This window comes from Cervus canadensis, chromosome 28 (genome assembly GCF_019320065.1).
Source record: "Cervus canadensis isolate Bull #8, Minnesota chromosome 28, ASM1932006v1, whole genome shotgun sequence".
Classification (NCBI taxonomy): Eukaryota; Metazoa; Chordata; class Mammalia; order Artiodactyla; family Cervidae; genus Cervus; species Cervus canadensis.
This window is the reverse complement of record NC_057413.1, coordinates 30,665,247-30,692,633: the sequence shown is the minus strand read 5'-3', so window position 1 is coordinate 30,692,633 and position 27,387 is coordinate 30,665,247. Positions and strand designations below refer to the sequence as shown.

Sequence of the window (27,387 nt, the reverse complement as noted above, 5' to 3'; positions counted from 1 at the left end):
CATTGTTACCAGATTAATTTTTTAGTGTATTTTTTTTTTTTTTAATTTGTTTAGAAGTTTCAGAAGCACAGCAGAGTTGAGCAGAAAGCACAGAGTTCCCGTATCCTCCCTGCCCTGGGCATGCACGGCCTTCCCCTCTATCGGTGTACCCAGCAGTGGTTCACTTGTTACGATCAGTGCGCCTCTGCTGACCCAGCATCGTCCAAAGTCCATAGTTTACACTGGGGATCACCTCTGGCATTGTACATTTTATGAGTTTGGGCAAATGTATAATGGTGCTATCATACAGAATAGCCGTGCCTCTTTAAAATTCCTCTGTGTTCTGTCCTTTTCATCCCTCCCTTCCCCCAACCCCTGACAGCTGCCCATCTTTTAATTTTCAGTTTTGTGGTTTTCAGAGTGTCATATAATTGGAATCATACACTACGTAGCTTTTACACATTGTCTTCACTTTGTAATATTCATTTAGGGTTTATCAATGTCCTTTCATGGTTTAATAGCTCATTTCTTTTCAGTGTTGATTAATATTCCAGTGTCTGGATGTACCACAGTTTATCCATTCACCTACTGAAGTTGGTTTCAGGTTTTGGCAGTTAAGAATAATGCTGCTGTCACACTTGAGCAGCCTTTGTGTGTGTCCATAAGTTTTCAGTTCACTTGGGTGAATACTACGAGGTGTAATCACTTATTCGTATGGTTCATGTTTAGTTTTGTAAGAAATCGTTAAAGTGTCTTCCAAAGTGTCTGCACCATTTTGCATTCCCACCAACAGTGAGTGAGAGTTCCTGTTGCTCCACATCCTGGTCCGAATGATCCCAAATTACATTTTTGGTATTATCTTTTACTTTATTCACTAAATGTAGCAACCACACTCTTGACTCTGAATGTCGTACACCTTCATAGCTTTATCTCTTTCTCACAATCTGGGCTCACCATGGAAAGTTTTTATATCTTCAACTCCCTCCTTTTCTTTTTTGCATTTGAGATTTTTAAATTTAGATGCAAAGATATTTCTTGATTGGTCTTGTGATATAGCTAGCTATTGTTAGGTCCACATCTTGGATCAGTTTATTTTGGTACTTGGTTATGATATCTGTCCTACATGAAAAGCTCATCATACAAAGATATATAGAACCATCACACACACACACAAATGTAAGAAGTTTGTTACTAAATATTTCCATTATGTTATTTGTTTTGTAGTCCCCTTTATCAAGTAGGTAAGGGTTTTGTTAAAATAAGGTAGTAACTTCCTATATTTCCTAAAATCAATCAGTTGATCTTATAAACAAAATGGAAGGTAACACATTTTTATTATATTTATTTTTTCAAAATCTTTGTCATGAGGAAGTGACTGGGACTGAATTTGCCCTCCTGAGTTAGACAACTAGGAAGCTGGGTAAAATACATTTAACAGTGGTTTCAGACATTGGACAACAGATAGCATAGGGCTGTTATCACTGAGAGAAGTTATCATTGAAACCAATGAGGCACACCCTAACCCAGCTTATTGTCTAGAAGCAGTTTTCAGGCAGCAGAAGGAAAATGGTTTTACTTATGTGTGAATGGAGTCCCTGAGGAAATGAGAGAGAGAAGGGACAGAAAAAAATATGTGAAGAAATAATGGTTGAAAATCTTTAGATTTGGAAGAAACTTGAAGCACACAAATCCAAGTTGCTCAGTGAACTCAAAGCAGAAAAAACAGAAAGGAAATCACCTTAAGGCACATCATAATAAGTTCTGTGAAAAGCAGTGATAAAGAGAAAAACATAAAGTCTGAAAGAAAATAACTGTCAACTTTGAATTCTCTACCTAGCAAAAGTACTTTTCAGGCAGTGGAGGCAAAACTAAAACTTGGAGATAAAATCTGAGAGAATGCTTTGCCAGTAGACTGTATGTACTACACAGGAACAGTTTAAAGAGGTTCTTTTTGGCAGAAGGAAAATGATCCTGTATTGGCATTTGGATGTACACAGAGTAATGAAGAATGCCAGAAGTGGTAATTATGTGAATGAATAAAAAAGACCCCCCCCCCCTTATCTCTAAATGTTATCAAAACCACCAAAACTCTTCATTGAAAAAATTTTAAAGCTTACTATGAAGTGTTGATTTCAAAGTTTAGGTGTACAAATGTAAGAAATTTTTAAATAAGTGAAAATACAAATACAACAAAGAAAGCAATTCTTAATATTTTGAGAATGTTCTCCTTAACCTGGCATGACTTTAATCTGGTGCAAGAAATAATAAGGTCAGTTCTTTAAAGCCTGTTAACTAGCATTCAGGGAGAGCCAGTATCAATTCAGAGGGTCTGGCTATTATAGACATAGATTACATTATTTCTTTAAAAAAATAAACATAAGTTTCTCTCTCTTTCTTGTTCCAGAGTCAACAGAGAGAGCTTTTTCAAATCATAGCTAGGGCCACTTGGAGGAGCCTTAGCCTTCTGACAGGAGATATAGTATATTCCTCCAGTGTGTGTTCCTTACTTTTATCTCTCTCTTGATTTCCATTTCACAGAGCATGTCCTTTGAAAAACCCTGCCTTATTGATAAAGATAAAAATGGAGCTACTAGAAAACATGAAACAGATCACCATCTGACCTTTGACTCTTAGGTGACTCCCCGTTATTTCATGGGGTACTTTTGCAGATCATGAGAATGGAGTTTACCTCCTCCCTGCCCAAGCCTCCGCCTGGGTTGTCTCAAACCTGCTTTGCAGCGTCATTCTCACTGTTTTCTGAGGTGCTATGCTCATCACACATGTTGTCCTTCAGGGTAGTAATGATCCCAACACTTTGGGCGAAGACTTTTCTGGACATACCTTTCAGTAGCCTGCTTCATTCTTACCAGAGTAGGAAAAAGTTACTCAAACTCATTACTCAGGAAGGAAATGTAATTTTATTTAAACCAAAGTAAGATTCTCACCAACATGAGTGAAACTTTTTAAAAAAGACTAGCAATGCTAAACATTGGTGAGGATCCAGATTATCAGAACACTCATACATTGTAGGTGGGAATGTAAATCGTCGTTATGTCTACCCTTGAGAACTACAGTTGACCCTGTTGCCCAGCGCTTTTATTTCTAATTATATACTCACAGGAAATGTGTGTTCCATATGTACACCAAAAGACTCAAAGTTTATCATAGCATCGTTTGCATTGACCCTCAATTGGAAAGAGCACAAAATGTCTTATCAGTAGTTGAATGGATAAATAAATTGAAGTACATTCATGTGCCAGGATACAGTATAGCCTGTGTGTGTTAGTCGTTCAGTCGTGTCTGACTCTGTGACCCCATGGACTGTAGCCTGCCAGGCTCCTCTGTCCATGGGATTCTTCAGGCAAGAATAGATAGCATAGCAACAAATGAATACAATAGAGTTTCACACAGCAGCATATTATGATTTCATTGGTGTAAACTTAAAATATTCGGAAGTGATCTATCGTGTTAGAAGACACCTTTGGATTGGAGCATTGAGGTGGTGATTGGAAAGAGGAATGAAGAGAAGGAACTTAATGTGGCTAAGGCTTAGTTTTTTGCGGGAGCAGGGTTACTCAGATGTGTTCCTGTGATGATAGCTCCTTGAACTTTGTACTTAGACTTCTGAAAATACATCACATTCCAGTTCAGGTCACTTCAGTGAGATAAATATGGGTATATATTTTTTTGTCCTAAACTTTTCTAAAATGTTAGGAAAGTAGAATGAATTAAGGATATACTTCCTGCTTTTTGCAGAGTACTGTGTTTTTCTCTAAAGCATTTCCAAGTGACCACTGATAAAATATGGAACAAGAACTTATGTCATTATGTATGTAACTATGCCTTTTTGGTGACAAAATTTTTATTAACATGACATGATATTGTTCTTAATTTTACTCCCCAGCATATTTTCTTAACTATCTCATAAAATTATTAAGTAAAATTGTACTAATAAAATTCCTAATATAATGATAAGAATTATAAATATAAGCCTGTCATTTTCTTATCTGCAGCTAGTTAATCTAGCCTCAGTTTTTCAAAAAATGTTTTTCATCATCATGGTTATTTTTAAATAAATTAAATATAAATTAAATGGCACTAGAGTTCCTACTCATTTTTAGTTCTCTATACTTCAGTTTTAGAAAGTGGACTGGATTTAAGTCTAGGTAATGTTGTTTTCTGCTTAGAGTAAATTATGCATGATTATACTGGAGTAGAATACCAACCCTAAAAGCAAAGGATGGTGGGAAGACAGAAGCAGGCATTCTTTGTTAATAAGAAGATTATCAGTGGTCCCCCTTCCTACCAGGGTGGAGTTTTTTAAAATGACAGTTAAGTTTAAAGTGGCTCAGACAGTAAAGAATCTGCCTGCAATGCAGGCTACCCAGGTTCAATCCTTGAATTGGGAAGATCCCCTGGAGAAGGGAATGGAATAGAAGGGCTACAGTCCATGGGGTCGCAAAGAGTCCTACATGACTGATCGACTAACACTTCATAAATAATTTAGTTATAACTTTAAAACAGATAAAACAGTGTACACATACACAAATAGTGTCTTCTTTTTGTTTCACACCTTTCTAGTCTGACATTAGCTTTAAAAATAGTTCTGATTATTAGTAACTTTCTAAATATTTTTAAATAATAGAAAAATCAGATGAAAAATCAGTTTTGGAACAGAAACCTTCTAAACCAACTGCTCCACAAGTCCCACCCAAGAAGCCTGTTCCACCTACCAAAGCCAATAATTTATTGAGATCTGGAGCGTTGTACCCAAAAAGACCTGAAAAACCGGTTCCTCCACCACCTCCTGTAACCAAGTAGGTTTTATCTAACTTTAAATTAGTTTATTGATTTACTTGCTTTTTTTTTTTTTTTTGATTTACTTGCTTTTGACATAATTTTGGTTCTATGTCTTTTTAAATCCCAAAGTTATTTTTAAAGTCCTTGCTTTTCATCTTTTTCTTATAGACTGTAATCTGTGTAAATGTTATTAATCTTAATGTTCACTCTAAGCAGATACACTTACGTTAAACTGTTTTATTTATATTTCTAATTTTATTATGATTGGTCTTAGGGTAGAGGTTTATGTTTATGGAAATAATTTTATAGATGAAAAAGAAAAATCAGTATTGCACTATTAAATCACAATGTTAAAAGATGGTCATGCTTCAGATACAAATGATTTTTGCATGTGTTTGATTCTTCTCATTTCAGGATTAATGGAGATGTTTCTACCAGTTCATCAAAATCTGAAGCTGAGCCAGTATCAAAACCAAAGCTAGATTCTGAACAGTTACCACTTAGACCAAAATCAGTAGACCTAGATTCATTTACAGTTAGAAGCTCTAAAGAAACAGGTAAGTTAACATGTGGAAAGATGGTGCATAAAAAATAAAAAAGTGCAAATACAGTTTTCAGAAACTACTGAAAATAAGATTTGTGTGTGGACATAGTAGAAATTAATTAAAATTTGTTTAAAATCTTCCAAGCCAAAATAGAAAATGAAACTCAAAGAATATAAATGGACAAAATATTTGTGGTTCACAAAAGCTTTCTCACTGGTCAGAGAACTGAGATGGATATTAAAAGGTCAGCCATTTATCTTTCTATCGCTTCATAGTGGAATGACCATACCACCTACTTGGGCAGATATGAATGAACTAGACTTTCAGTGCCATGCTAGATTATATTTAAGAAGAATATTTTTCTTTTCCCGCTGAAATCTGCAAATACTGTTGTTTCCATTTCTGAAAAATAGACTTTTCGTGACTCTCTCTCTATCTCTCTATATAGCAAGGTTTACTTCTTTAGCTAAATATTATTCCTTCAGTTTTAGGACTCACTTTTAAGCCTATTAATCCTCTTTGTCTCCTGGTCTTTTATACGTCTCAGTTATAAAATGAAATACTGAGAGGTCATTTTCCTTTTTCTTTTTGCATCAGAGAAGTCTAGATAAAGTCTAGATAAAGGTCTCACTGTTAAAAGCATCACACAGTCATTACTTTGTGGTAATGGTTGTTTTGTAGCAGTTTGCATTTGTTCTTTAGTTTTTTTAACATTTTAGACACATTTTCTCATATATATTCTTATGTTAACACTGACTTTAAGAGGCAGATGCCATTTCTCCCTATTTTGCATCTGAACAAAGTAAGTTACAGTTACAGCAAGTGTTCAAGATCACATAAACCAGAGGAGAATTCTTTAAATCCCCTTAAAGTTCTCTGGTATTTCCTTTAATTTTTTTTTTTTTTTAATGTCTTAATGTATTTTTTAGCTTCAGGTCAACATTTCTTTACATTTGAACGTGAAGGCCAGTTACACTAAAATTTTTTTATCACTGTATTATAAAATGTGCTTCCTTTCTTATTTTTAAGGTGATTGTATTTTTCTTCCTTCTCTTTAGTTTGGAAGTACGAAAGCTCTGACTTCAGCATAGCCTCCTATAGTTTTTTAATTGGAATGTTTTATAGATCTTTCATCATATATTTAGATCCTGCCTGATCTGGATGAAGTCATATTTATAAATAATTTCTGGAAATTGAGATGTTGATTGTATTTTAGAGACATTCACTCAAATATATTCAGTAAGTTTTTGGTAAAAAATTGTTCTTATTTATTGGTAGTTAAATAAAAACAAAAATCATCTTTGTGTTTTTTAAGAAATCCTTTAATTTTTTAAAAATTGAAGTTAGTAGTAAAAAATCTAATTCTATTAGTTCTTACTATTTTCTGTTTGATTTTAAATGTAGCTAGAAATATGGTTTCAGTAGTAAAGAAAAAATTAAACACGAACTCTGGATATCAAAAATCCATTGTTACTATCTTTTGAATTTCCACCATTTTCTGCAGTCTTTTTATCACAGAAGTTCTGGATTTTAATAAAAAGTCTCTCTGGTAGCTGAAATGGCAACCCACTCCAGTATTCTTGCCTGGAGAATCCCGTGGACGGAGAAGCCTGTTTCAGGTTACAGGCCATGGGGTCACAAAGAGTTGGACACGACTGAGTGATTTCACTTTGACTTGGTAGCTGAAAGTGTAATATTTAGAGCTTTTTTTCCCCCCTGCCTGTATTTTTTGTTACTTTGTATCATTCTTTAACATTTGCTCTATTTCATTTCCTCAGTCTTAGAAATTACCAAAAAAATTTTATGTAAATTAAAACAAATTTTTCACTTTTCCCCCTATACCTTATCTGTATATGATTACTACCAAGCTTTATTTCCTTGACATGTGTGACTACTGGTGGTTGAAAAGTTCTATTTTTTTCCTTTGTTTTTTGGTCCCATTTCTTGTCTTATATCTATAACCATTATTTATTCTTCATTAAAAATTAGAGGCTTTGTGGAACAGGGTTTCAAATGTTCTGATTTCTAGTTAGCTTTTTTGTTGAAATGAATAAGTAATTTAGAGGTGCTAAGACTTATAAATGGTCAAAAAACAAACAGTTAACTTCCAAGCTGCAGTCTTTGTATCTTCCACTATCACTTTGCCTTTGGTGTATTGCACTGTGAAGTTCAGAAAATATAAACTTTGGAAATTGAGTTCATTTTAAGTAGCAAATATTTACTGAGCAGGTGTATATTTGCAGTAGTGTTTTGGGCACAAGTAGTATGCTAAGGTAAAAGGCATTGCTGCTGACAGCAAGTGGCTTATGCCAAGCCTCAGATCAGAGGCTTCTTCTTTCCTTTTTTAAATTTAAATTAAAATATCATGTTCTTAGTACTTGTAGTATAAAATGTACCTGGTACTTGTTTTACCTCTTCTTCGAGATGTTGGCACCTTAAAAAAAAACAGAACTGTGCTCTTTACCAGATACAGCCTCACATTTGGCCTTGCATTGAGATGTGATTTAATTACAGTGTGAGGTTTTAAGTTTTTAAATGACACGAAACTCGCCCTTTAACATAAGTTCCAGAAAGTCTGAAACATACATGAAACTCTCCTTAGAATTTAATTATTTTGTAAAATAATAATTTGAGGTGAAATGATATAGTAGAATTTGCTGTTAAAAAATGTGGGTTTTAAATTACTAGTTGGTAGGTAATTGGCATGTTTCTCAGTTTTCTCACTTATCTAACAATCAAATGATCCCTTATATCTCTGATGTATCTACTCTTGTCTGTTAAGGATGTAAATTCCTTTCCCTACTCTCCAATTTGATTTCCTTATATATAAAGCCATATATAAACATATATATTCATGTGTATAAATATGGAGTCTGACTTTTGTTCATATAAGAAAAACATTCCTAGAATACTTAATTTGTTTCAGTTTGTTAAAAAATTCTTCATAAATATTCTCATATGATAAAAGGTAGCACTGTACATTGCAGAGCTGTCAAAGCATGTTTTAATTTTTTTTTTTTTCCTCTCTTTTTCCAACACTTCATCAAAAATTGGTTTAGGATAACCTTATTGCTACTACAGGTTAATTTTAAAGTTCACATAGTCTCAATATTTCTAAAATAATAAGTTTTCCAGAAAGTATAATTGGTTTATAAATATTTTAAACTTCCAAATAGAAAATTTAGTGGAAACAGCTATTTCATTGAGAAAGGACGATTGCTGAAGTATTCTTAGAGTGTAGTATTTTATTCTGTTTGATTATCTTTCTGTGATAAATTCTTCTTGCATTAAAAGAAATATTAGAAATACATACATTATTTGATCTGAAAGTCATCATTGTTAAGTAGAATGGTGTTCTTTCGCTTCAGTTCTATTTAATAATTGATCTATTTTGTTTAAATTAATTTCTCAACATTTATTCAACTTATGGTGAGATTTTTCTAATATGATGTCTGCCTGTTGAGCGGTAGACGCTTTAAAAAGTGAACTTGCATCTAAGCTAGGATTCAAACCAAAAAGAAAACATTGTATCCCAAAATGCAGAATTTACCTGGGAAATAAGGGCAGTAATTACAAATTTTTATTTTCTAATAATAATTTCCTTGATAATATCATTATAGAGAGTATCACGTAAGGCACAATTGAATTTTCATTAGTTTATGTGGGAGATTTTAAGTGTTATTTTGAGTTGTATTTTTATGGTGAGATTTAAAAATAATATTCGGCTTTTTTTTTTCCCTATTATACCAGAATTAAAACTACCTGTCTTATTGTAACTACTATCATGTGCTGAGGACTAAAACTTGACTGCAAGGTGGTTTAATTTCAGTTGCAACTATATCAATGAGTTGTTAATATGTTGATTTATTTACTCTGACCTCTAGTTTTAGTACTAAAACATCCTTTTAGAAATTGTTGTGGTGTTAAGTGAGTAATTTTTAAAAAGGCTTCTTTCTAGTTTAATGTATGTTGAAATTAATACTAATCATAGTTTTTCCTTATGAAACACAAAAGAATAAATCTAAAACCTAATACACATCTTAATGTAAGTTTAGATAAACTGCAATATCTGCTAAACATGAAATGGTTCTATTCATTTACGACTGTTCCTTTTTCCTGCTTTGTAAAATAATTTTTTTGGTTTAGTCTTTTTTCTAGACATTCCTATCCTTGACTTTTCTTTCCAGATTTTGTTTCCTAGCCTGTTTGCCATGTTTCCCTTCTTACGTGTCAGGAAATTATCCTACCTTTCTCCATTTTGGTAAGATGACAATTTATAAAAGAAATCAAAATAATATATTCAGTATAAATAGGTGGTGCACATTGAGTTTTCTTTGTGATTTTACTAAAGTGTACATGTTTGTCTGTCTATTCTAACCATTTTGGTTTTCCATTTTAAAATAAAAATTCATATTGGAAATTTTTTCTTGATTAGTTAGTTTAAAATATTGTTTTGATAAAAGTTTTTTTTTAATTGACAACCATGAAAGTCAGTTTATTTTCTTCCCAAATTTTATATTTCATTTTGATTTTAAAAAATTCAGTGTCCTTGGCAATGTGTAAAAGTGTATGTGGCAGGCAGAGGGGCCATGTGATGGCAGGAGTTAAGTGACTGTCATGCCTTTTATGCCATGTGTAAAATATAGATTCACTGATACCACTCTTAGATAAAATTAAAAGCATTCACGCATATCATGAGTCAGAAATGTGCACTATTTCATTTTACTAACCCAGTGACTTAAATGGAGGACCTGAGAGAGTATTAGAATAGTAAAATTACTTGTCTTGGTGTTGTGGCCCAAAATTGGGCCATATAGAAGGCATTTTACATGAGCATGATATATAATTTTGTAAATCTTACTTTCATTTACCTTTTTAATTTCATTTATCTTCATCTTGTGTTTTTATTTCTTTTTCTTTTTGCATGTTGCTTAAATATGCATTTGAAAATAATCTCCATAGGCAAAAATTACTGGATTGTGCTTTTCAAGATTTTTTTGTAGGTTGTCAATATGTATTTATCAGTTTAAAAAGCAATTTCTAACCTTTCAAACTATAGCATATTTTTAACACCTTTTAAAATACTGTTTCCTTCGTTTATGCAGTAATTAACAAATGAGATATTTAGCTATATATTTAAACTCAAGATCTCTCACATTATATAATGCATTTTCCATTAAAGCCACTGTGTTTCTTGTTTTGCTTTGGTGTATATTATAATTATTTATGGACACTTGCTGAACAATTAAAGACAGAAATCAAACCAAGCATATTAGATTGCCTGTTGTGATATATTAGCCTAGTGACTAGATCCAAGATAGAACATATAAAGCAACCCCAGAACATGAAGATGGAAAAGAATTAACAGAGGTCAGCAAATACTTACAGTTGTTATAGAATGCATATTGCCAAGTAGTAGTAACCTCTTCCTGTTTTACCTCTGTGTCTTCCATCCCTTTAAAAAAAATTCTCTAAATTATTTAGAATATGAAAATTGATTAAGTTTTAAGGGCAATAATAATAACTATCTTTGGACCTCTTTTAAGAAATAGCAGTTCTCTGACTTTGTATTTAATTTGCATCTAAATATTTGACAGGAAGCATTTTAAACTTCCAGGCAATGGCAGCATGAAGAATGATTCCATACTTGGAAGACAAGGCAAAAGATGCCTGCTGCCGAAATGAGTGATGGCATATTGGCTGCGATTAATATTCTTTGTTTGGAATCTGGGCCAGAGGGAGATTTTAGTAATAGTGGAAATGTCTGGAATTAACCTTAGGGTTCTTATACCACTTATGGATATCTGGGATTCAAAATTAAAGATCAGCTCCTTCAGCAAGGTTTTCTGGACCATCTAGCAAAAGGGAAGGTATTATATACCATTGTTTCAGAATTGCAAATTAACCTAAATTTGTCAAACTCAAGATACTGAATGAAAGGTCAACCAGTCTTTGGTGATGGGAAAGTACATGGATGATGTATGTAGCATTTTTCCCTTGCTCTCTGAATCTGCCTTAGATTTATGACTGTTGTCTGATTCCTACACATGGATACTGTCTGAACAGAAGTGCAGTGAAGTATAAACAGGTCGAGGCCCAGCTACAATATACTGTACACATACGTGTAAAAATATATTAAATTACACTTTACCTTTAAGAAATGTAGTTGGAAAGCAGCAGGGTTTCAGATAAAATTGAGTTTTTTAAATTTTGATATTAGGATATTACTTGAACTTTAATACACATTCCATGAGTTAATTTTTTGATACGTTGTAATTAATTCTGAGTTGAAGTAGATTTTTTTTTCTAAGTAAGAACTTAGGAAGACTGGCTTTTTCATACTACTGGCTTCCCTGGTGGCTCAGACCGTAAAGAATCTGCTGGCAATGCAGGAGACCTGGATTCAATCCTTGGGTCAGGAAGATCCCCTGGAGTAGGAAATGGCAATCCACTCCAGTATTCTTGCCTGGAAAATTCCGTGGACTGAGGAGCCTGCCAGGCTACAGTCCACAGGGTCACAAAGAGTCGGACATGACTGAGCAACTAACACACACACAGCTTATGGTACAGATTTATATCTTTCAGTAAGAACTTTGTTGAGGTCTAAGTCTCTATTGAAGACATGAACTTTATATTGTTGATATATAAAATGTATCAGGTAAAGAGGATGTTAGTGTTTGAGGGTGAGTGTTGTTTTCCAAATGCATATGAAAAGCACAGGTCAACTTGTGAGTCTTAGTGGTACTTTTTCTGATTTTATAGTTTGTTGAAAATACAGAAACATTCTTTTCTACCTTTTAAAATATGCCGTTATCTCTTAATAGATATGTTTACTTTTATTCTCCAGATCTTGTAAATTTTGATGACATAGCTTCCTCAGAAAACTTACTACATCTCACTGCAAATAGACCGAAGATGCCTGGAAGAAGACTGCCTGGCCGCTTCAATGGTGGACATTCTGTGAGTTACATTTACTGTTGTGAAGCACAGACCATTTAGCAAATCCAGAGTCCTTCTGAAGATAAGAAAGAGGGGGAATTTACAGTTCCACTGAAGCTTAAAAAATCAGAAAGACAGCTATGTGTAAGTGGCCAAGGGTTGTATTTTAAGAAATACGGGGAAAGAGACCTGTTCATTTCCACAGTTGTGGAATGGAAGATTACAGAATCAGAAATGGAGTTGTCCTAAGACCATAACCATAGAGCAGTGTCGAAAAGAGACAGGGGACCTGTGTGATCTACTTGTCCGACAGCAGTCGTTAGAATTGCGCGGTACGTGTTCACTTCAGGAAAAGGGAGAGCATTCCCCACCCCCATAGCTTCTTTTTATTCTTTCTGTACATCGCCTGGGATACTGGTGGTACTTTAAGTGTTAATGTATTACCTCTAAAGCATTCTTTAAGTTAACGTAAGTAGAGAAAATTTTTGTTGTTAATAGACAAGCTGTTTTTCCATGCTTACGTTATGCAACTATGTTATTCAGCATGAAATTATGTAACTTCCTGTTAACAACAACAGGATACCTGGAACAGCAGCTGCTGAAAACAGTGATAAAAGTTGCTTACTTTATTATCCAGATGCCTACTACCTTTTCTTTCTTTGGTGTTTTCTGTTTCTTGATTTAAAAAAAAAAAAATCATTTAGCCAACTCACAGCCCAGAAAAAACCTTGAAGTTACCAAAAGAAGATGACAGTGCCAACCTAAAGCCATCTGAACACAAGAAGGATTCTTGCTACTCTCCAAAGGTGAGGTGCATTGTGGCATAAGATTTGTATAATTTGTAGTGTTCTTTGTGAACATCAGAATTATGGGGTTTAAAAGTGTCTGTCAGGAAGGATTATTTCTTAAGCCAAGAAATAATGCCTACTAAAACTAAATAAAATGATTACTGTTAAATTGAAGTTGCATTATTCTCTGTAGATCTCTTTTTAGGAGGGTTACATTATTTTAAATGAGTAGCACAAATGCTACATGTTTCATAATTTTTAAGGCATAGATCTATACATTTGTTTCATTTCCCATTAAAACATGCCCTGTTGGGCAGAAGCCAACAGTTCTTTACTCCTTACATCATAGTGAGCTTGACACCATAATAAGCACTGAATGCACACGGGGATGATAGTAGAATAACTTGGATTCTTCCATCTGTTACATGGTGTTGAGGGCCCTTTCTAGACCATTGCCACTTAATTTAAGATAGTATTACAACAACTGGCACACATCTTATGTTTGTGAAGATTATTCCTGTTCCTCACATTCATTGCAGGGCATCTGACTGTCATTCAGATTATCAGATAAACTTAATCTGATTCTCTCAGCTGACAGCAGTCTGTTGAAATTTTATCAATACCTGGTGTTACCTAAATGAAATAGGAAAAGGGTATCAGGCCATGGATTCATTTTAATGCCTCTTTGGGCTTACTGCATGTTTTTTTGCATTCTTTGTAGTTGCTTTTCATTTGTGCTCTTTGGATATTCTAAACAGTAACTGTTTAATAGGAAGGATCAAAGTAGTACCTTAATAATGCCTTTATATTCTTGCTTCTAGATGCTCCACTCGGCAACCATAAGATAAATCTGATGGATTTTTTTCTTAAATGAAACCTTTGACATTTCTCAGAAAAACCCTTAGTAATTACAGGTTTATTCTTTGGTCATTTAGTGGTTTTTTAGCAGTTGTGAACATCAGGCTGCTTTTTTGGATTTTCAAGTTTATCATTTATCTTGGAAGTATTACTTCAGTTATTTATCTCCTTGTAGTTAAAAAAAAAAAAAACTTTTGAACTTATTAAATAGAAATACAGATAAAATAAAAATTTTGTTTATTATGTTTTCAGCCGCCTGTGCACCTTCCAACACCTTCAAGTACTTCTAAACCAAATACAGCTACTTTTCTAACTCCATTAGAAATCAAAGCTAAGGTAGAAGCAGAAAATTCCTTGGATGAACTTAAAGCTCAGATTGTTGAATTGCTGTGTGTTGTGGAAGCACTGAAAAAGGACCATGGGTAAGTAGCCCTTGTGTTCTTTGAGTACTACTTAACACATGTGTAAAGAGTCCTTCCAAATTATATCAGGTAAAGAAGTTTCTAGTATGAGCAAGTTTGTTTGCAAAGAAATTTAATAGTGTCTCTCCTCTTGGCAAAAAGCTTGAATTAGAAAACAGAATAATTAGAGACTCAGTTACTAATTCTGATTATTCCAATTAGGAATTGTAAAGCTTGAATAAGAAAACCTAGCCTGATTATGAAAAAGGCAAACCAGTGGAAGCAGGAAGTAGTAGCTCGATCAGACTGGGTTCCAGCAGTTTGGTCACAGAGAAGTGGCCGCTAGGCGCACGACAGGATGCTCAGCACCGCTGGCCGTCGGCACACGCACCTCACAGCCGCAGTGAGATACCATCTCATGCCACTCAGATGGCCCAATAGGAACTATGAGCGATAACAGGCGTTTGCAAGGGTGTGGGAAATTGGGATCCTCATGCATTGCGAGTGGGCATGTAAAATGGTACAGCCACTCTGGGAAACAGCCTGACAGTTACTCAGAAAGTTAACTGTCATGTTCCCATATGATCCAGCAATTCCTCTCCAAGGTATAATGCTGTCCAAGAGAATTGAAGACAAGTGTTCAAACACAAACTTGTACAAAAATCGTATGTAGTGTTATTCATAATAGCCAAAAAGTGCAAACAACCTAAATGTCCATCAGTTGATGAATGAGGAAACAGCGTGTGGTCCAGCCATACAGTGGGATACCTGACTACAGCCATAAAAAGAAGTGAAGTAGTAATACGTGTTATAGTATAGATAAACCTGAAAAATATAATTTGAGGCTAGAAATGTCAAACACAGGGGTTAATTAGTCTTAAAAGTTTAGCAAATAAGATTCATCTTATTTTGGATCTGGGATATGTCTGCATGTATATTTGGTTTTCTTCTCAGAGGACTTTGATCACTTTTTGCTAGGGTTGAGTTGGGTATTTATAAAATAAATGGGTTGGGCCATCTTACATTTTTTTATGCCAAGTGTGCTGTTAAGAACTAAGAAATACATGTACAGATTGCCTGTGGATGCTCTTAAATAAGCTGTAGAATGAATAAAAATACTAATGACCTATAGTTTAAAGTGTATATATCAGATCTTTTAGAAGTCTTTCCAAAGACTATTTTAAAAGTCTTGAATTCCTCTTGGAAAATGAAATCGAAGGAAAAATGACTACATAAAAAGACAGAAGCCTAGAAAAATGAAAACATGAGTTATAGGAGAGGAATTGCTGGCTGAAGCTTTTTGTTATTGGTTTGAATTTTGGATTTTAATGTAATATTTATTTTAAAAAAGAGAAAGATATGGAGAAGGAAATGGCAACCCACTCCAGTATTATTGCCTGGAAAAGTCCATGGACAGAGGAGTCTGGCGGGCTGAAGTCCATGGGATTACATGACTGAGCATGTGTGCACAAGGGTGGAGGGAAATGGGTTGGTAGCAATAAAGTGGTAGAACTAAAAAAAAAAAAAAGAGAAAGATATATGTAAAGTTCAGGTTTATTATATTAAAAACTATAATTTGTTTTGCCCCGTGACATATTTTGACATTCATTTTACCACCTTATTTGAGCTGTGTGTCCTCTCTTGGAAATGGATGATAACTGAATATGGAAAATTACCTGTATTCACTTAAAAATTTGTTCTCTCAGGTTTTCCCTCCTTTTGCTGTGTTTTTAACTGTCAGTTTGAATTGTTTCATCCAGAGAATTTGAGGTTTTTCTAATCAACATGGTTGTTTCCTTTGCAAAATTTTTCCTATGTTCTGGGATATCAGCCAACAGATTTGTTTGCCTTACTCAAGTACATTTATTAATCGAAAGACTTAACAGCAATAAATAACTTTGTTTTTAGGAAAGAACTGGATAAACTACGAAAAGATTTGGAAGAAGAGAAGGAAATGAGAAGTAATCTAGAGGTAATTCATCTCTTCCAGCATTGAGATTGTAGTCAGCATAAACTAGACATGTTTTTTTCCAACCCAACTGGGCGATTGGTTCCACCACAAATTATGCTATCCTGCTTTGGTTGGACACTCCCTACCATGGGTCACCATTTAATTAATCTCTTGCTGACTCCCTGCCGCATTCCATTCATTCATTCAGCAAATGTTTTTGAGTGTTCACTCTTGGCGGCGTGAGGCACAGGGGATACACTCCTAAATAAAGCAGACATCCTTCTTGTCTCTTAAAAGTGTCTAGTTCTAGATCTTTTGCACTCTGTTTCTCTCTTGACCTGTAGTTTTCTTCACAGTTAAACTTGTTTTTCCTTTTTTTGCTTGGGGGCAGGGGTAGTGGTAATGGCAATGAAATGGCTTTAGATTTGCTGACTTCGATTTCTCACTGAATTAATTTTGCTTTACAGCTAACATGTCATCATCTTCACTCTGCTGATGACTGACAGTTTCACTTATTTATCTTCCTTTTTTCCCATCCTCACTGACTTCTGTCTTCATTTGTGTTTTTTGTGTGTTTGAGTTTTTTTTCCTGCATAACAGGTGTTTCCTCCTTAAGAGGCTCTTCCCAGTTTGTAGTTAAGTCTTGCATACTCCTCCCTATTTTACCTTACCTTCTTATTTACCCTGTTTCCTTTTGTTCTCACTGTGGAACAGCAAACATGGAACTTGTTAAAAAAAAACTTGAGCTCCTCTTCTGACGTAGCCTTGTGACTTTCAGTTCAGAACTGTGCATATGTCAGACTTAGCACTTCCTGAACATTGTCTCATTGGACACATAATAACTTGTAAGCATCATTGTTCCTATTTTAAGAGTGAGGAAACTAGGGTTTAGAATGATTAAGTCAGCAGTGGAGCTAACATTTTTTAACAGAAGCAGCCAGACTCCAGAACCTTTGCTCTTAGGTATTAAGTTTCACAGCTTGAATGAGGAAGTCACTTACCTGGTTTAGCTTTACTTGTTGAGATATATACATGAAGGTATTTGGCAGATTATCAAAACTCCATTTTTATTCTTTTTATCTGACAGGTACCCTTTATTGGTACTCTGCTTTCTTTGCCTGAAAATACTCAATTTTCCTCTTTATTCAAAAATAAAAAGCCCCCCTTTAGGTCTTGCTACCCTCTTGATCTGTAGTTTTCTCTTTTCATTCGTGATTCATTTGTTCCAAGACCAGCAAAAGCACAAGAAAAGCATACATTTGCAGTCACTGATTCTTCACTTTTAATTCAGTCCTCAACCCTTTGCATTTTGGCTTTCTAATGACAACTCCTCTTCTCTTCAGTTTCTCCAGCACTTCACGTTTCTCCTTTTCAAAGTGTGTTCTGGTTTCTGTGACCCTGCATTCTCTGTCCGACTTCTCATCCCTCCTCACCTACGTGAGGTGCTCCTGCAGTGCTCTCCTCAGCCCTCCTCTCCGTGTATCCACGGTGCTCCCCTGTGCCCAGGAGACGGCGATGAGCTGTGGTGCATCTTCCACTGAAGTCAAGTTCTTCTTTTCCCAGCTTCTCTCTTGTGTTTCCAGCTGGTCGTCTTCCTGAATGTTCACTTAGCATGTTACCCGTAATACCTTCTATTCAGATTCTGATTTTCTGTTTGTGTTGAAAGTTTGTTTCCCTTCTAGTCATGCAGACGTGGGACTCCTGTCTTTTCTAATTCCACTCAGTTTTCAGGTCTCCTGGCTTTACTCCCGAACCTTTTTCTCTATCCCCGATATTTCTGTCCATTTCTCATGCTCTCATTTTCCATTCAGTTTCTCTCTCTCATTCTTACCTTGGCTGTCCTCACTCGGTGCTTTTGAGAACTTCCTGTTACTTGCTGAATGAAGTTCAAGCTTATTGACTTGGTGTATGAAGTCTTTTATGTCCCAATCCTGGTTTGTCTTTCTTTTCTCACTTCCCTCTTATCCCCAATTGTCCCTTACAGTTGATTTGCCTGGATTATTATTGTTATTATTTTTGGCCATGCTGTGTGGTGTGTGGGATCTTAGTTCCCTGACCAGGGAGTGAACCCTTACTTCTGTGCAGTGGAGATGCAGAGTCTTAACCACTGGACTACCAGGAAGGTCCCTGGTCTGAATTTTTGCTCCTACTGTATGGGTTTCCCTTTTGTCTCATCTTCTCGTGCCCAAGTTCTGTAGATTCTCAAGGCCCTGCTCAAACAATGACATTCATTGAGTTGGCCACCAGTCTTCTGATTAAAAGCAGTTTTTCTTATTTCAAATTCATGTTTAGTTTTATAGGAGATGAATAAGTAATAATTTTCTATCTTATTGCTATTTATGTTATATACTTACTTTGCCCATTTCTATACTGTTGGAGGTGGGATCTTTTTTTGTTTCATCTTTGCCCATAGCTTTTTAGTACAGTGCTGTATACATATTAGATTGCTGACAAATTTTTTTCACACTAATAAATGGTAGGAGATACATATTATCTTCTAAATGTGTGTTAAGTTCCCAGTGTAAAGCATGGTAGACATTGGAAAAAATTTTTTGAATGTTTCTTGACTTTTGTTCCTTTTATTTTTATACATAGCAATATTAATATATGGAAATAGGTATTAATGTTAGAAAGAGGAACTAATAATGCTAAATTTGTATATATTATTTAATTTTTCATAAAAATTATGAGAAGTCAAATGAATTATTTGTTTCTTATTTTGAAGAATTTCATCTAATTTTTGTTTCCCAGGAAAATCGGCTGTTATTTAGCTTCTTGCTGACCCGTGTTATAAATTTTTTTTAAATGGGAAAAATTTGACCCTTGTATTTGCAAAAGTATACTTAATAAAGGCAATAGAGTTTTAGGATCATAGTTTTAAAGGAGAAACTATATTTACCTCCAAATTAAAAATAATACTTTGAGTTACTATAGCATTAACATTTGTTGTTGTTGTTCAGTTGCTAAGTTATGTCCGATTCTTTTGTGACCCCATGGACTGTAGCCTGGCAGGCTCCTCTGTTGGTGGGATTTCCCAGGCAAGAATACTGGAGTGGGTTGCCATTTCCTTCTCCAGCGGATCTTCCGGACCCAAGGATTGAACCCACGTCTCCTGCATAGATAGGCAGGCAGATTCTTTACCACTGAGTACCAGGGAAGCCCTAACATTAACATCAGATAGTATTAAATTATACTGCGGAGTCATACAAAAAACTAGTGATGAACGATGAACATAAACATGCTAAAAGAGAAACTCTAGCTGAAGATTGAGGGTATTTTGTCTCAATCCAATGTTGCTAACATGTTTAGCTAATAATCGTCTTAGTCAAAGAATAATACCAGGAAATATCCTGGAATAAGCAAACTGTTCTTGAATGGTTAGGATCCCTTAGGAGATGGTGAGCTTATCGAAATTATGCTTTCTGACAGTTGCAAAATGCTCATCATTTAGTAATGAACTATTTGTCAGAAGTTAGCCATAACATGCATTATTTGTATGCCTTATCAAGGAAGGGGATGATGGTAGAGAGGAATGATGTTATAAGGAGAAGGTAAGCCCTAAATGTTTCTACATGCAGTGAATGGTCAAAGATGATCAAAATATCTCCACTGTGACCTATCTGTCCTGGGTGGCCCTGCGTGGCATGGCTCATAGCTTCATTGAGTTATACAAGTCCCTTCTCCACAACAAGGCTGTGATCCATGAAGGGGATATAATTGGGAAGAGAGTACAAAAACTGTGGCTTTTAAAGCCTTAGACTTTACCAGTACAAGTTCTGCACAGAATCACAAGTGTGGTATTTAATCTCTTTTCAGCTCAACTTCATTATTTCTATTATGTCAAAATTAAAAACAACCCTAGAGTTATTGTGAAAATTTTGTGAATTTTCTAACTTTTTTCCTCAGTGTCTTAAATCATGAATTTCTGTTAAGTGAAGAATGTCTTCTACCTAATGGTGGAAATATTTATAACCCATTGTCTGAATTTTATATATATTCCTGGGCTTCAAAGGCAACTTAATCTAGAACATACTTGTTTACAGTTGAGGAAGTTGAGACCAAGTGAGGTTAAGTGATTTACTAATATGATTTAAGCAGTAAGTGAAAAACATAGAACTAAACTGGTACTGCTTTTTGGGGGGTGGGGGGCAAAAATCTGTACTGCCTACTTTGTGTAATTACAGGTACGAGTATATTTCTTTGGTTTCAAGGATGCTCTTGTTCTTTGCAGGGCTAAAGATTTTCTTAGAGATCTTCAAATACTCACATTATTTAACATTGTTCTCTACAAAAGCAGCTGTAGATAACTTTTTTTGTTGTTGTCACCTACCACTAAGGAACTTGCATTGTGACATTTTCTTCTGTTGAACCTTTTAAGTATTTATCACACCATTGGAAATTGGATTTTAGATTGGAAACCAAAATCTGGAGGCTTGAAATTATGATCAGATCTTCTCAACTTAGGATAAAATAAACTCACCTTACTAAAGACTTTTGTCTGTTGCTCAATTTATGTCTTGTATTTTAGGTGGAAATAGAGAAGCTGAAAAAAGCATTCCTGTCTTCCTGAGGTGACGTGCACCCCAGTGTTCTCGATGTTCCAGGGATTTAGAAGCAACACTATGAACTTCAACTGAAATGACAAATACTGATGTTGTGATAAAGAATATGAGTATATGAACTCATATACTATATGAATATAGTATATTATATCTATAGAAAAGTTGTAGGTGGGAGGGTGAATTTTTTTATATATTTTGTTTTGCCAATACGAAAAAAGAAAAAAGAGGCCTTATTTCTTATGTGCTGGGATTGCAAACTTTGTTGTTTAGTTTGCTTGAAAATACTACTGAATCTGTATAAAAAGGAAAGAAAGTTCACAATAGTTTTTTTTTTAATCAAAATTGTAGTATTATTTTTAAAGAGATCTATGCTATAAATATGGTGGTATCTTTTCAAATAATCTGTAAAATATGTCATTTGAGAGGGACAGTTTAGCTTTATAGTAACTGTAGCCACTACTTTTCCCATAAAACATAAGGGATATAAACTTTGTATATATATATTTTTTATGTTTAGCTTCTTAACCCAGGATTACACTGTTGTGCCTGTTTGCAGTGCTGTTTGTACTCTGGGTGATGAAATAGGAGTTTCCTAGCTACAAACCAGATTACTCACCCATGCATATAGTAATAACTAATGAAATAATCAAAATAACTTCTTCAACTTTGGGAATATTTTATATTGCTTGCACTATAGGATTCATAAAAGGAATTTAGTTAAAATGTATCAGATTGTTAAATATTTGGGGAAAATATGAGCTATATTCTAAGCTCATGTGAGGTCTAAGGAACTAAAAATGTCAGTTTAACCCTTAACTTGTGCCTATAAGCAACAGCACATATAATATGCAAACACCAGCCTTATTGCTGTACTTCTCTGCTTGTTTTACGGGCTCAAATATTAACTCATTTCATGATCTTGTGATTTAATTTTTCATGCCCCTGCCTCTGATTTTTAATAACCGAAATGTAGAAAACAAAACTCCGGAACTTTCAGAACTTCAGTGTGCAGTTTCATACTTTGACATGCTATCATTATGTATATACTCAGGTTTTGCATTGTGAAATTTACCTGCTAGACTAAGCTAACCGGTGGAGATGTTTTGGGCTATCATTTAGGTACCAACTTTAAAAAGAGTGTCTAGTAGATCATAAAGCTTATTTAAAACCAAATATAGTTGGCCATTTTCAAAATGGATTTTCACAAAATGGATGAAGACCAGATTCTTCGGAATCACTTATGAACATTTTAAAATGTTACCTACAGATAAAATGTCTCAACATATGTGAGTTTATATTAAAAGTAAAAATTTGATTTTTTTTTGCAAAATGATTAGACTTTAAGCTTTGTTATAGCAAATGACTTTCAGATTTTAAGTACCATCTATCATGCTTCTATTTTGTATTGTTCAAACCCCCAAACCAATATTTTTCCTTTAAGTTTTAGTCTTAAAATACTGAAATCTTGTGTTAATGAAATTTTGTCATGTTGTCTCCAATAAAAGAAACATGAAATAGAAAATGATAGAAACTCTAATACATAATTACTTGATGTTAGATCCACAACTTTAGTGCTTTGGGGGAAATCTGATTGTGTATTGAGTGAATACATTTTAACTTTTTGAAGTCCTTAGGCTCTTCTGATGAGGTCACTACTGAACAAAATTGTTTATTCCTTGTCTAATGTTTTTAAATGACTTGTTAAATGAATGATTTCCTTCTTCTTAAATAAATTGTATCTAATTTTCTTTTAATATGAAGGTCCTTAGGTAGAAATAAAAAGAGTATTCTGGAAATCATCCTTCAGTTTGATGACTGTAAAGTCTTATGAAGGGACTCCTCCCCACCCTAATAATAGGGCAGGGGAAGTTTCCAGAGGATTTGAGGCTGTTGTTAAAGTTTTTGTTGGTTATTTTCTCACCAGTGCGTAAGATCAAGATGGTCATGAGTGCAGAAAGACATTTAAGTTTAAAGTGTTTGTTTGCCTCAGTTAGAATTGAAAAATAATTAAGTACCATATCTGTTTTCCTGCCCTTGACCAAATAGTAAAGAAAACCCAACAAATTCAAAGGGAAAAACGATTATTTTAATCTAGCAATTCACCAGTATTTGCTCTTGATATAGGAATTTTATTAATTCCTGTAAAGTTCACATCACAAGATGCTGTGTAATAATAATAGCTTTTACTTGGGGACAAATCTTTCTCTTTTTTTTAATAATGAGTGAGTATAAATGACAGAGCAGAGGTGAACTGCTTGGCGTCTGTCATTGCCAGACTGTTAGTGAATGTGTTGTTCAGGTTTGCTATTCTTTGAAACACATCATATTACTAATTTTCAAAATTATATTTTAATATTAGATGTACTGTGTGTATGTATGCGACCACTAGGCTTCGGTCATACTATAAAGCTGTTACCTCTCTACAAAATCTAAGTCTGAAGATAGGAAGAGAGAATGGGCCTGGTGTAACAGAGGATTCTCTTTTTATGCTTCTTACTGTGATCACAGAAAAAACAACAACAACCCAAGTGCTCTCTGGATGTATTGGTAAACATTTTATGCTTGCATTTAAACTTGAAATGTATGAACAGAATGAGACAATCAGTTCAAATCAGCAATGAGAAGTGTTAAAATGTAATAGCCTTGTATTGCTGTAGCAATAAAATGACCAAGTGCAATGACTTGATTTAATAAAATCATCTTTTTAAAAGTTGCTGCTATGAATATTTTTAGCCATAAAATTTTACCCTTGTTATAGCCTAACTTGCCTTCAGTAACTATTGTGTAATGCAGTTGGTGTTGTGGTATTCTAACATTCCAAAAAAAAAAAAATAATATATATTTATGGGGAAACTCAGAACAGTATACTTCACTGACTTGTTTACAGGTGCTGTAAAAAGCATGCTTCTCCTTCAAAAAGAAAATAAAGAATAGTATTGCCAGTTGTGTCGGTCTTTATTGATTATTTTTTCATTAACTTTAGCTTGTGCTCATTGCAGAGTATGACGAAGATTATTTTGTATTACTTTGAGTTTTCCAAATAAAACAGTTTAGTCGCTCAGTTGTGTCCAGCTCTTTGCAATCCAAATACAACAGTGCTAACAGGAAGATAAAAAGGCATTAAAAGTTCTAGACTTGAATGATGTTTCTTGAACCTTTGTGAGTCTTTTATTTCAGTTGGAACTGTGAGATAATTCCTACCTCATAGTACTAGGAGAATTTGAAATGATTTATATGAAGTACCTTATGGAGTCTTTGCCATGGGGTAGAATTTTTTAAATGGGAGAGGTTAATTTACTCTTCTCAAAAACATCTTGCAGTGATGGAGATGATGTGAATTAGGCAGATGAAAAAGGCACAGTACATCCTCTCCCCCTGTTGTTGAATGCAGCGTCCCTTTCTTTGGAGGAAATGTTCCTTTCATTTGTCTTCTATTCAAAATGGATCTGAGAGTGCTTTGCCCAATTTAAAGTCTCTTACTGACTCAGAGATTGAGATTTTTAAATATTTGAAACAAAGAGCTAGTCTGAGCATGGAAGCTCTCCACAGTTACATTTTTCTGTCATCTGGAAAAAGCTGATTTGAAAGAGCAAAGTAGAGTATAAAGATATGAGAATAGAATACAGGAGGATTTTAAAACTGAGTACAGTTTTCCCAAGCCTCAACTACCCATCCATTGCTTGGTTGCTTAAGTATAAACTTGAACATGAACTTTTTGGGTTTCTGAACTCACAACTGGATGTTCTGGTAAATAAGAGAAAATACAGTCATGTGTCCTTATCCACAGCAGGAATACTCTAAGACCCCCAGAGGAAGCCTAGAGCCACAAACAATATTAAACCTTATATTATGTCATGTTTTCTCCTATACACACGCACCTGTGATAAAATTTAGTTTATAAATGAGGCACAGTTAAGAGATTAACAACTAATAATGGAACAGTTAACAACAATATACTCTAATGAAAGTTACATGAGTATGGTTTCTCTCAAGATATTTTACAAATGTAATGACTTTTTCATTTTAACTAAGAACTTAAACCACACATCGTGGCTGGGGCTAACTTCTTCAGCTTGAAGTGGATCAGCAAAACTAGCAGGAATTTGTTTTCTTCACAGTTTTGCGGATAGAAGATTCTTTTTTTTTTTTTGCCATAGATCTTAGCAGCATCAGCAGATGATTTTTTTTTTTTTTCCTTGTTCTCAAGAGCTGTCATCGTTTCGCTTAAAGGAAGCACTGTTTGTCATTTCTAAATTGCCAGCATCACTACTCTTATGCTCTGGGGGCATTATTAAAGCAAAGAGTTAGTTAATGTAAACACTGCATCCCTGTGTCTCCTAAGTGACTAATGTCCAGACCAGGATGGTGCAGGGTTTGTCATGCTATTCCGAACAACATGCACTTTAAAGGTTATGAATTATTTCTGGAAATTTTCATGGTTTTTGGACTGCAGTTGACTGCAGCTCACTGAAAGTGCTCACAGCAAAGCCACAGGTAGGCAGCACTACTGTCCAGAGGACGTGATGCCCACTTACTCTTGCTGAGCACATATATGACTCCAGACTTCGTGGAAATCCGAAAGGTCTGAGTCAGAAAAGGATGAAGACACTACTATGAAGCAATGTGGAAAATAAGTGTAGCACGTCATTTTAAAATTTTTAGTTTGATAATTTTTGCTTTTTGTTGGGCTTTCTAAACATGGGGTAAATTAAGCCTTGCAGGTGCAAATGATGGTAAGATTTTGGATGATATATTTGAAAAGACATTTACATTGTCTAACACCTGTGCAGATAGTTGTCTGAAGGAAAAGTTTTCAAATTTAGCCCCATTTTAGGAAGTAAAAGCTGACAGCAGCTTAACTCATGGGTCTATTCGACTTTATTTGCCACTCAAGGTTTAAGAGACTAGGTGGTGGTGGAGTGTGAAAAGTTTTTTCTGAATCCTAACAATTATTGTTTTTATTTTTACTACTTACAACTTTATTGTGAATATGCTTACATAAAAGGAAAATTAGAAATAAATATCAGTATTTTTTGTATAGAGCTAATTTTTTTATCACAGGTGTTGTGGTTTTTCATTTTGCATCTATTGGGTGGTGGTCTTTCCTATCAGTTTATAAGTGGTTTTTAATAGCTATATGTCAGTTCCCAGAAAATTGTGTGAATACTGCTAGGAAAAGTAAAACTGTATTTTAAGTGCACTGAGTAACTTAGTTCTTTAATAAGGGAAATAACTTGTTAATATTTAATGTGTATTTTTAGAAATATTGCTAAATGTTAACAGGATGCAAATATAGTCTGACATGATAGAATAATAATATTTCACTCTTACACTCTCCCTTGAAACCGACCAAAAACAATAAAAGAATGAAAAATCGACTTGATAGATTGAAAGAGACTTAAGGTAAAAACATCCTTCCCAAATAAAGAAACAGCCACAACAATTTTATAGTAAAAATATCTCCCAAGTGCTTTGAGATTTGGAACAAAATAAAGACATGTCCATCAGATCGTCTTAGATGTGAATCCTCTATGGCCAAATGGCAGTGGCTGTGAAACTGAAAAGAAGCCAACTGCTGTAAGCCCTACCCACTGAAGGCAGGGGACCTAGGGGCTCCCAGAAAAGAACATGTGTGATGATGGAGTGTTTTAGAAACTACCACTATTTAGAAACTACTACTTTTAGAAACTAGATAACTGATAAAAGTACAGTTATCTCCTGCTGCTCTTCTCTGTGCTAATCAGGCCGGTTCAAAGGTGAGCAATCAGCCTATAAACCTCCAAGCAAGTGTTATTCTCTGTTCTGCAATTTTTAATGGAAAAGTATAAAGGTCAGATCCTTGAGAGTAGGCTATCCTGTATATTCAGGCTATAGGCAATATTCCGTTACAAAAGGTGCAAAGCCAACATGATTAAGCACAGGCAACAGAGTTCAAAGGTTCGAACTAGAGGGGTTTTTTACTCTCCAACCCCACGGACTGCAACACACCAGGCATCCCCTGGAGTTTGCTCATACTCATGTCCATTGAGTCCAGTGATTCCATCCAACCATCTCATTCTCTGTCGTCCCCTTCTGCCTTCACTCTTTCCCAGCATCAGGGTCTTTTTCAATGAGTTAGCTCTCTGCATCAGGTGGTGGCCCAAGTATTGGAGCTTCAGCTTCAGCATCAGTCCTTCCAATGAATATTCAGGGTTGATTTCCTTTAGGATTGACTGGTTTGATCTTGCAGTCCAAGGGACTCTCAGGAGTCTTCTCCAACACCACAGTTCAAAAGCATCGACTCGGTGCTCAGCCTTCTTCATAGTCCAACTCTCACATCCATACATAGCTGGATGTGATATGGAAAAATCATAGCTTTGACTATATGAATCTTTGTGAGCAAAATAATTCTGCTTTTTAATATGCTGTCTAGGTTTGTCAAAGCTTTTGTTCCAAGGAGATAGCGTCTTTTAATTTCATGGCTTCAGTCACTATCTGCAGGGATTTTGGAGTCCAAGAAAATAAAGTCTGTCACTGCTTCCACTTTTTCCCCTTTATTTGCTATGAAGTGATGGGATCAGATGC

The 27,387-nt window shown here is 34.8% G+C and overlaps 1 protein-coding gene across 3 annotated transcripts in view; it reads left to right on the top strand.

Moving 5' to 3' along the window:
• The window catches only part of LOC122429209 (CD2 associated protein), an 84,442-nt gene extending 60,677 nt beyond the window's left edge, over nt 1-23,765 (top strand). For all 3 annotated transcript variants that reach the window (XM_043449459.1, XM_043449458.1, XM_043449460.1), the window contains 7 exons: nt 4,625-4,796; nt 5,194-5,336; nt 12,172-12,284; nt 12,968-13,069; nt 14,162-14,331; nt 16,219-16,282; nt 20,790-23,765. In XM_043449459.1, the coding sequence (XP_043305394.1) occupies nt 4,625-4,796; nt 5,194-5,336; nt 12,172-12,284; nt 12,968-13,069; nt 14,162-14,331; nt 16,219-16,282; nt 20,790-20,831 (806 nt within the window). In that variant the 3' untranslated portion in view covers nt 20,832-23,765. The remainder of the gene's footprint in view (nt 1-4,624; nt 4,797-5,193; nt 5,337-12,171; nt 12,285-12,967; nt 13,070-14,161; nt 14,332-16,218; nt 16,283-20,789) is intronic.
• Nucleotides 23,766-27,387: the final 3,622 nt, after the last annotated feature.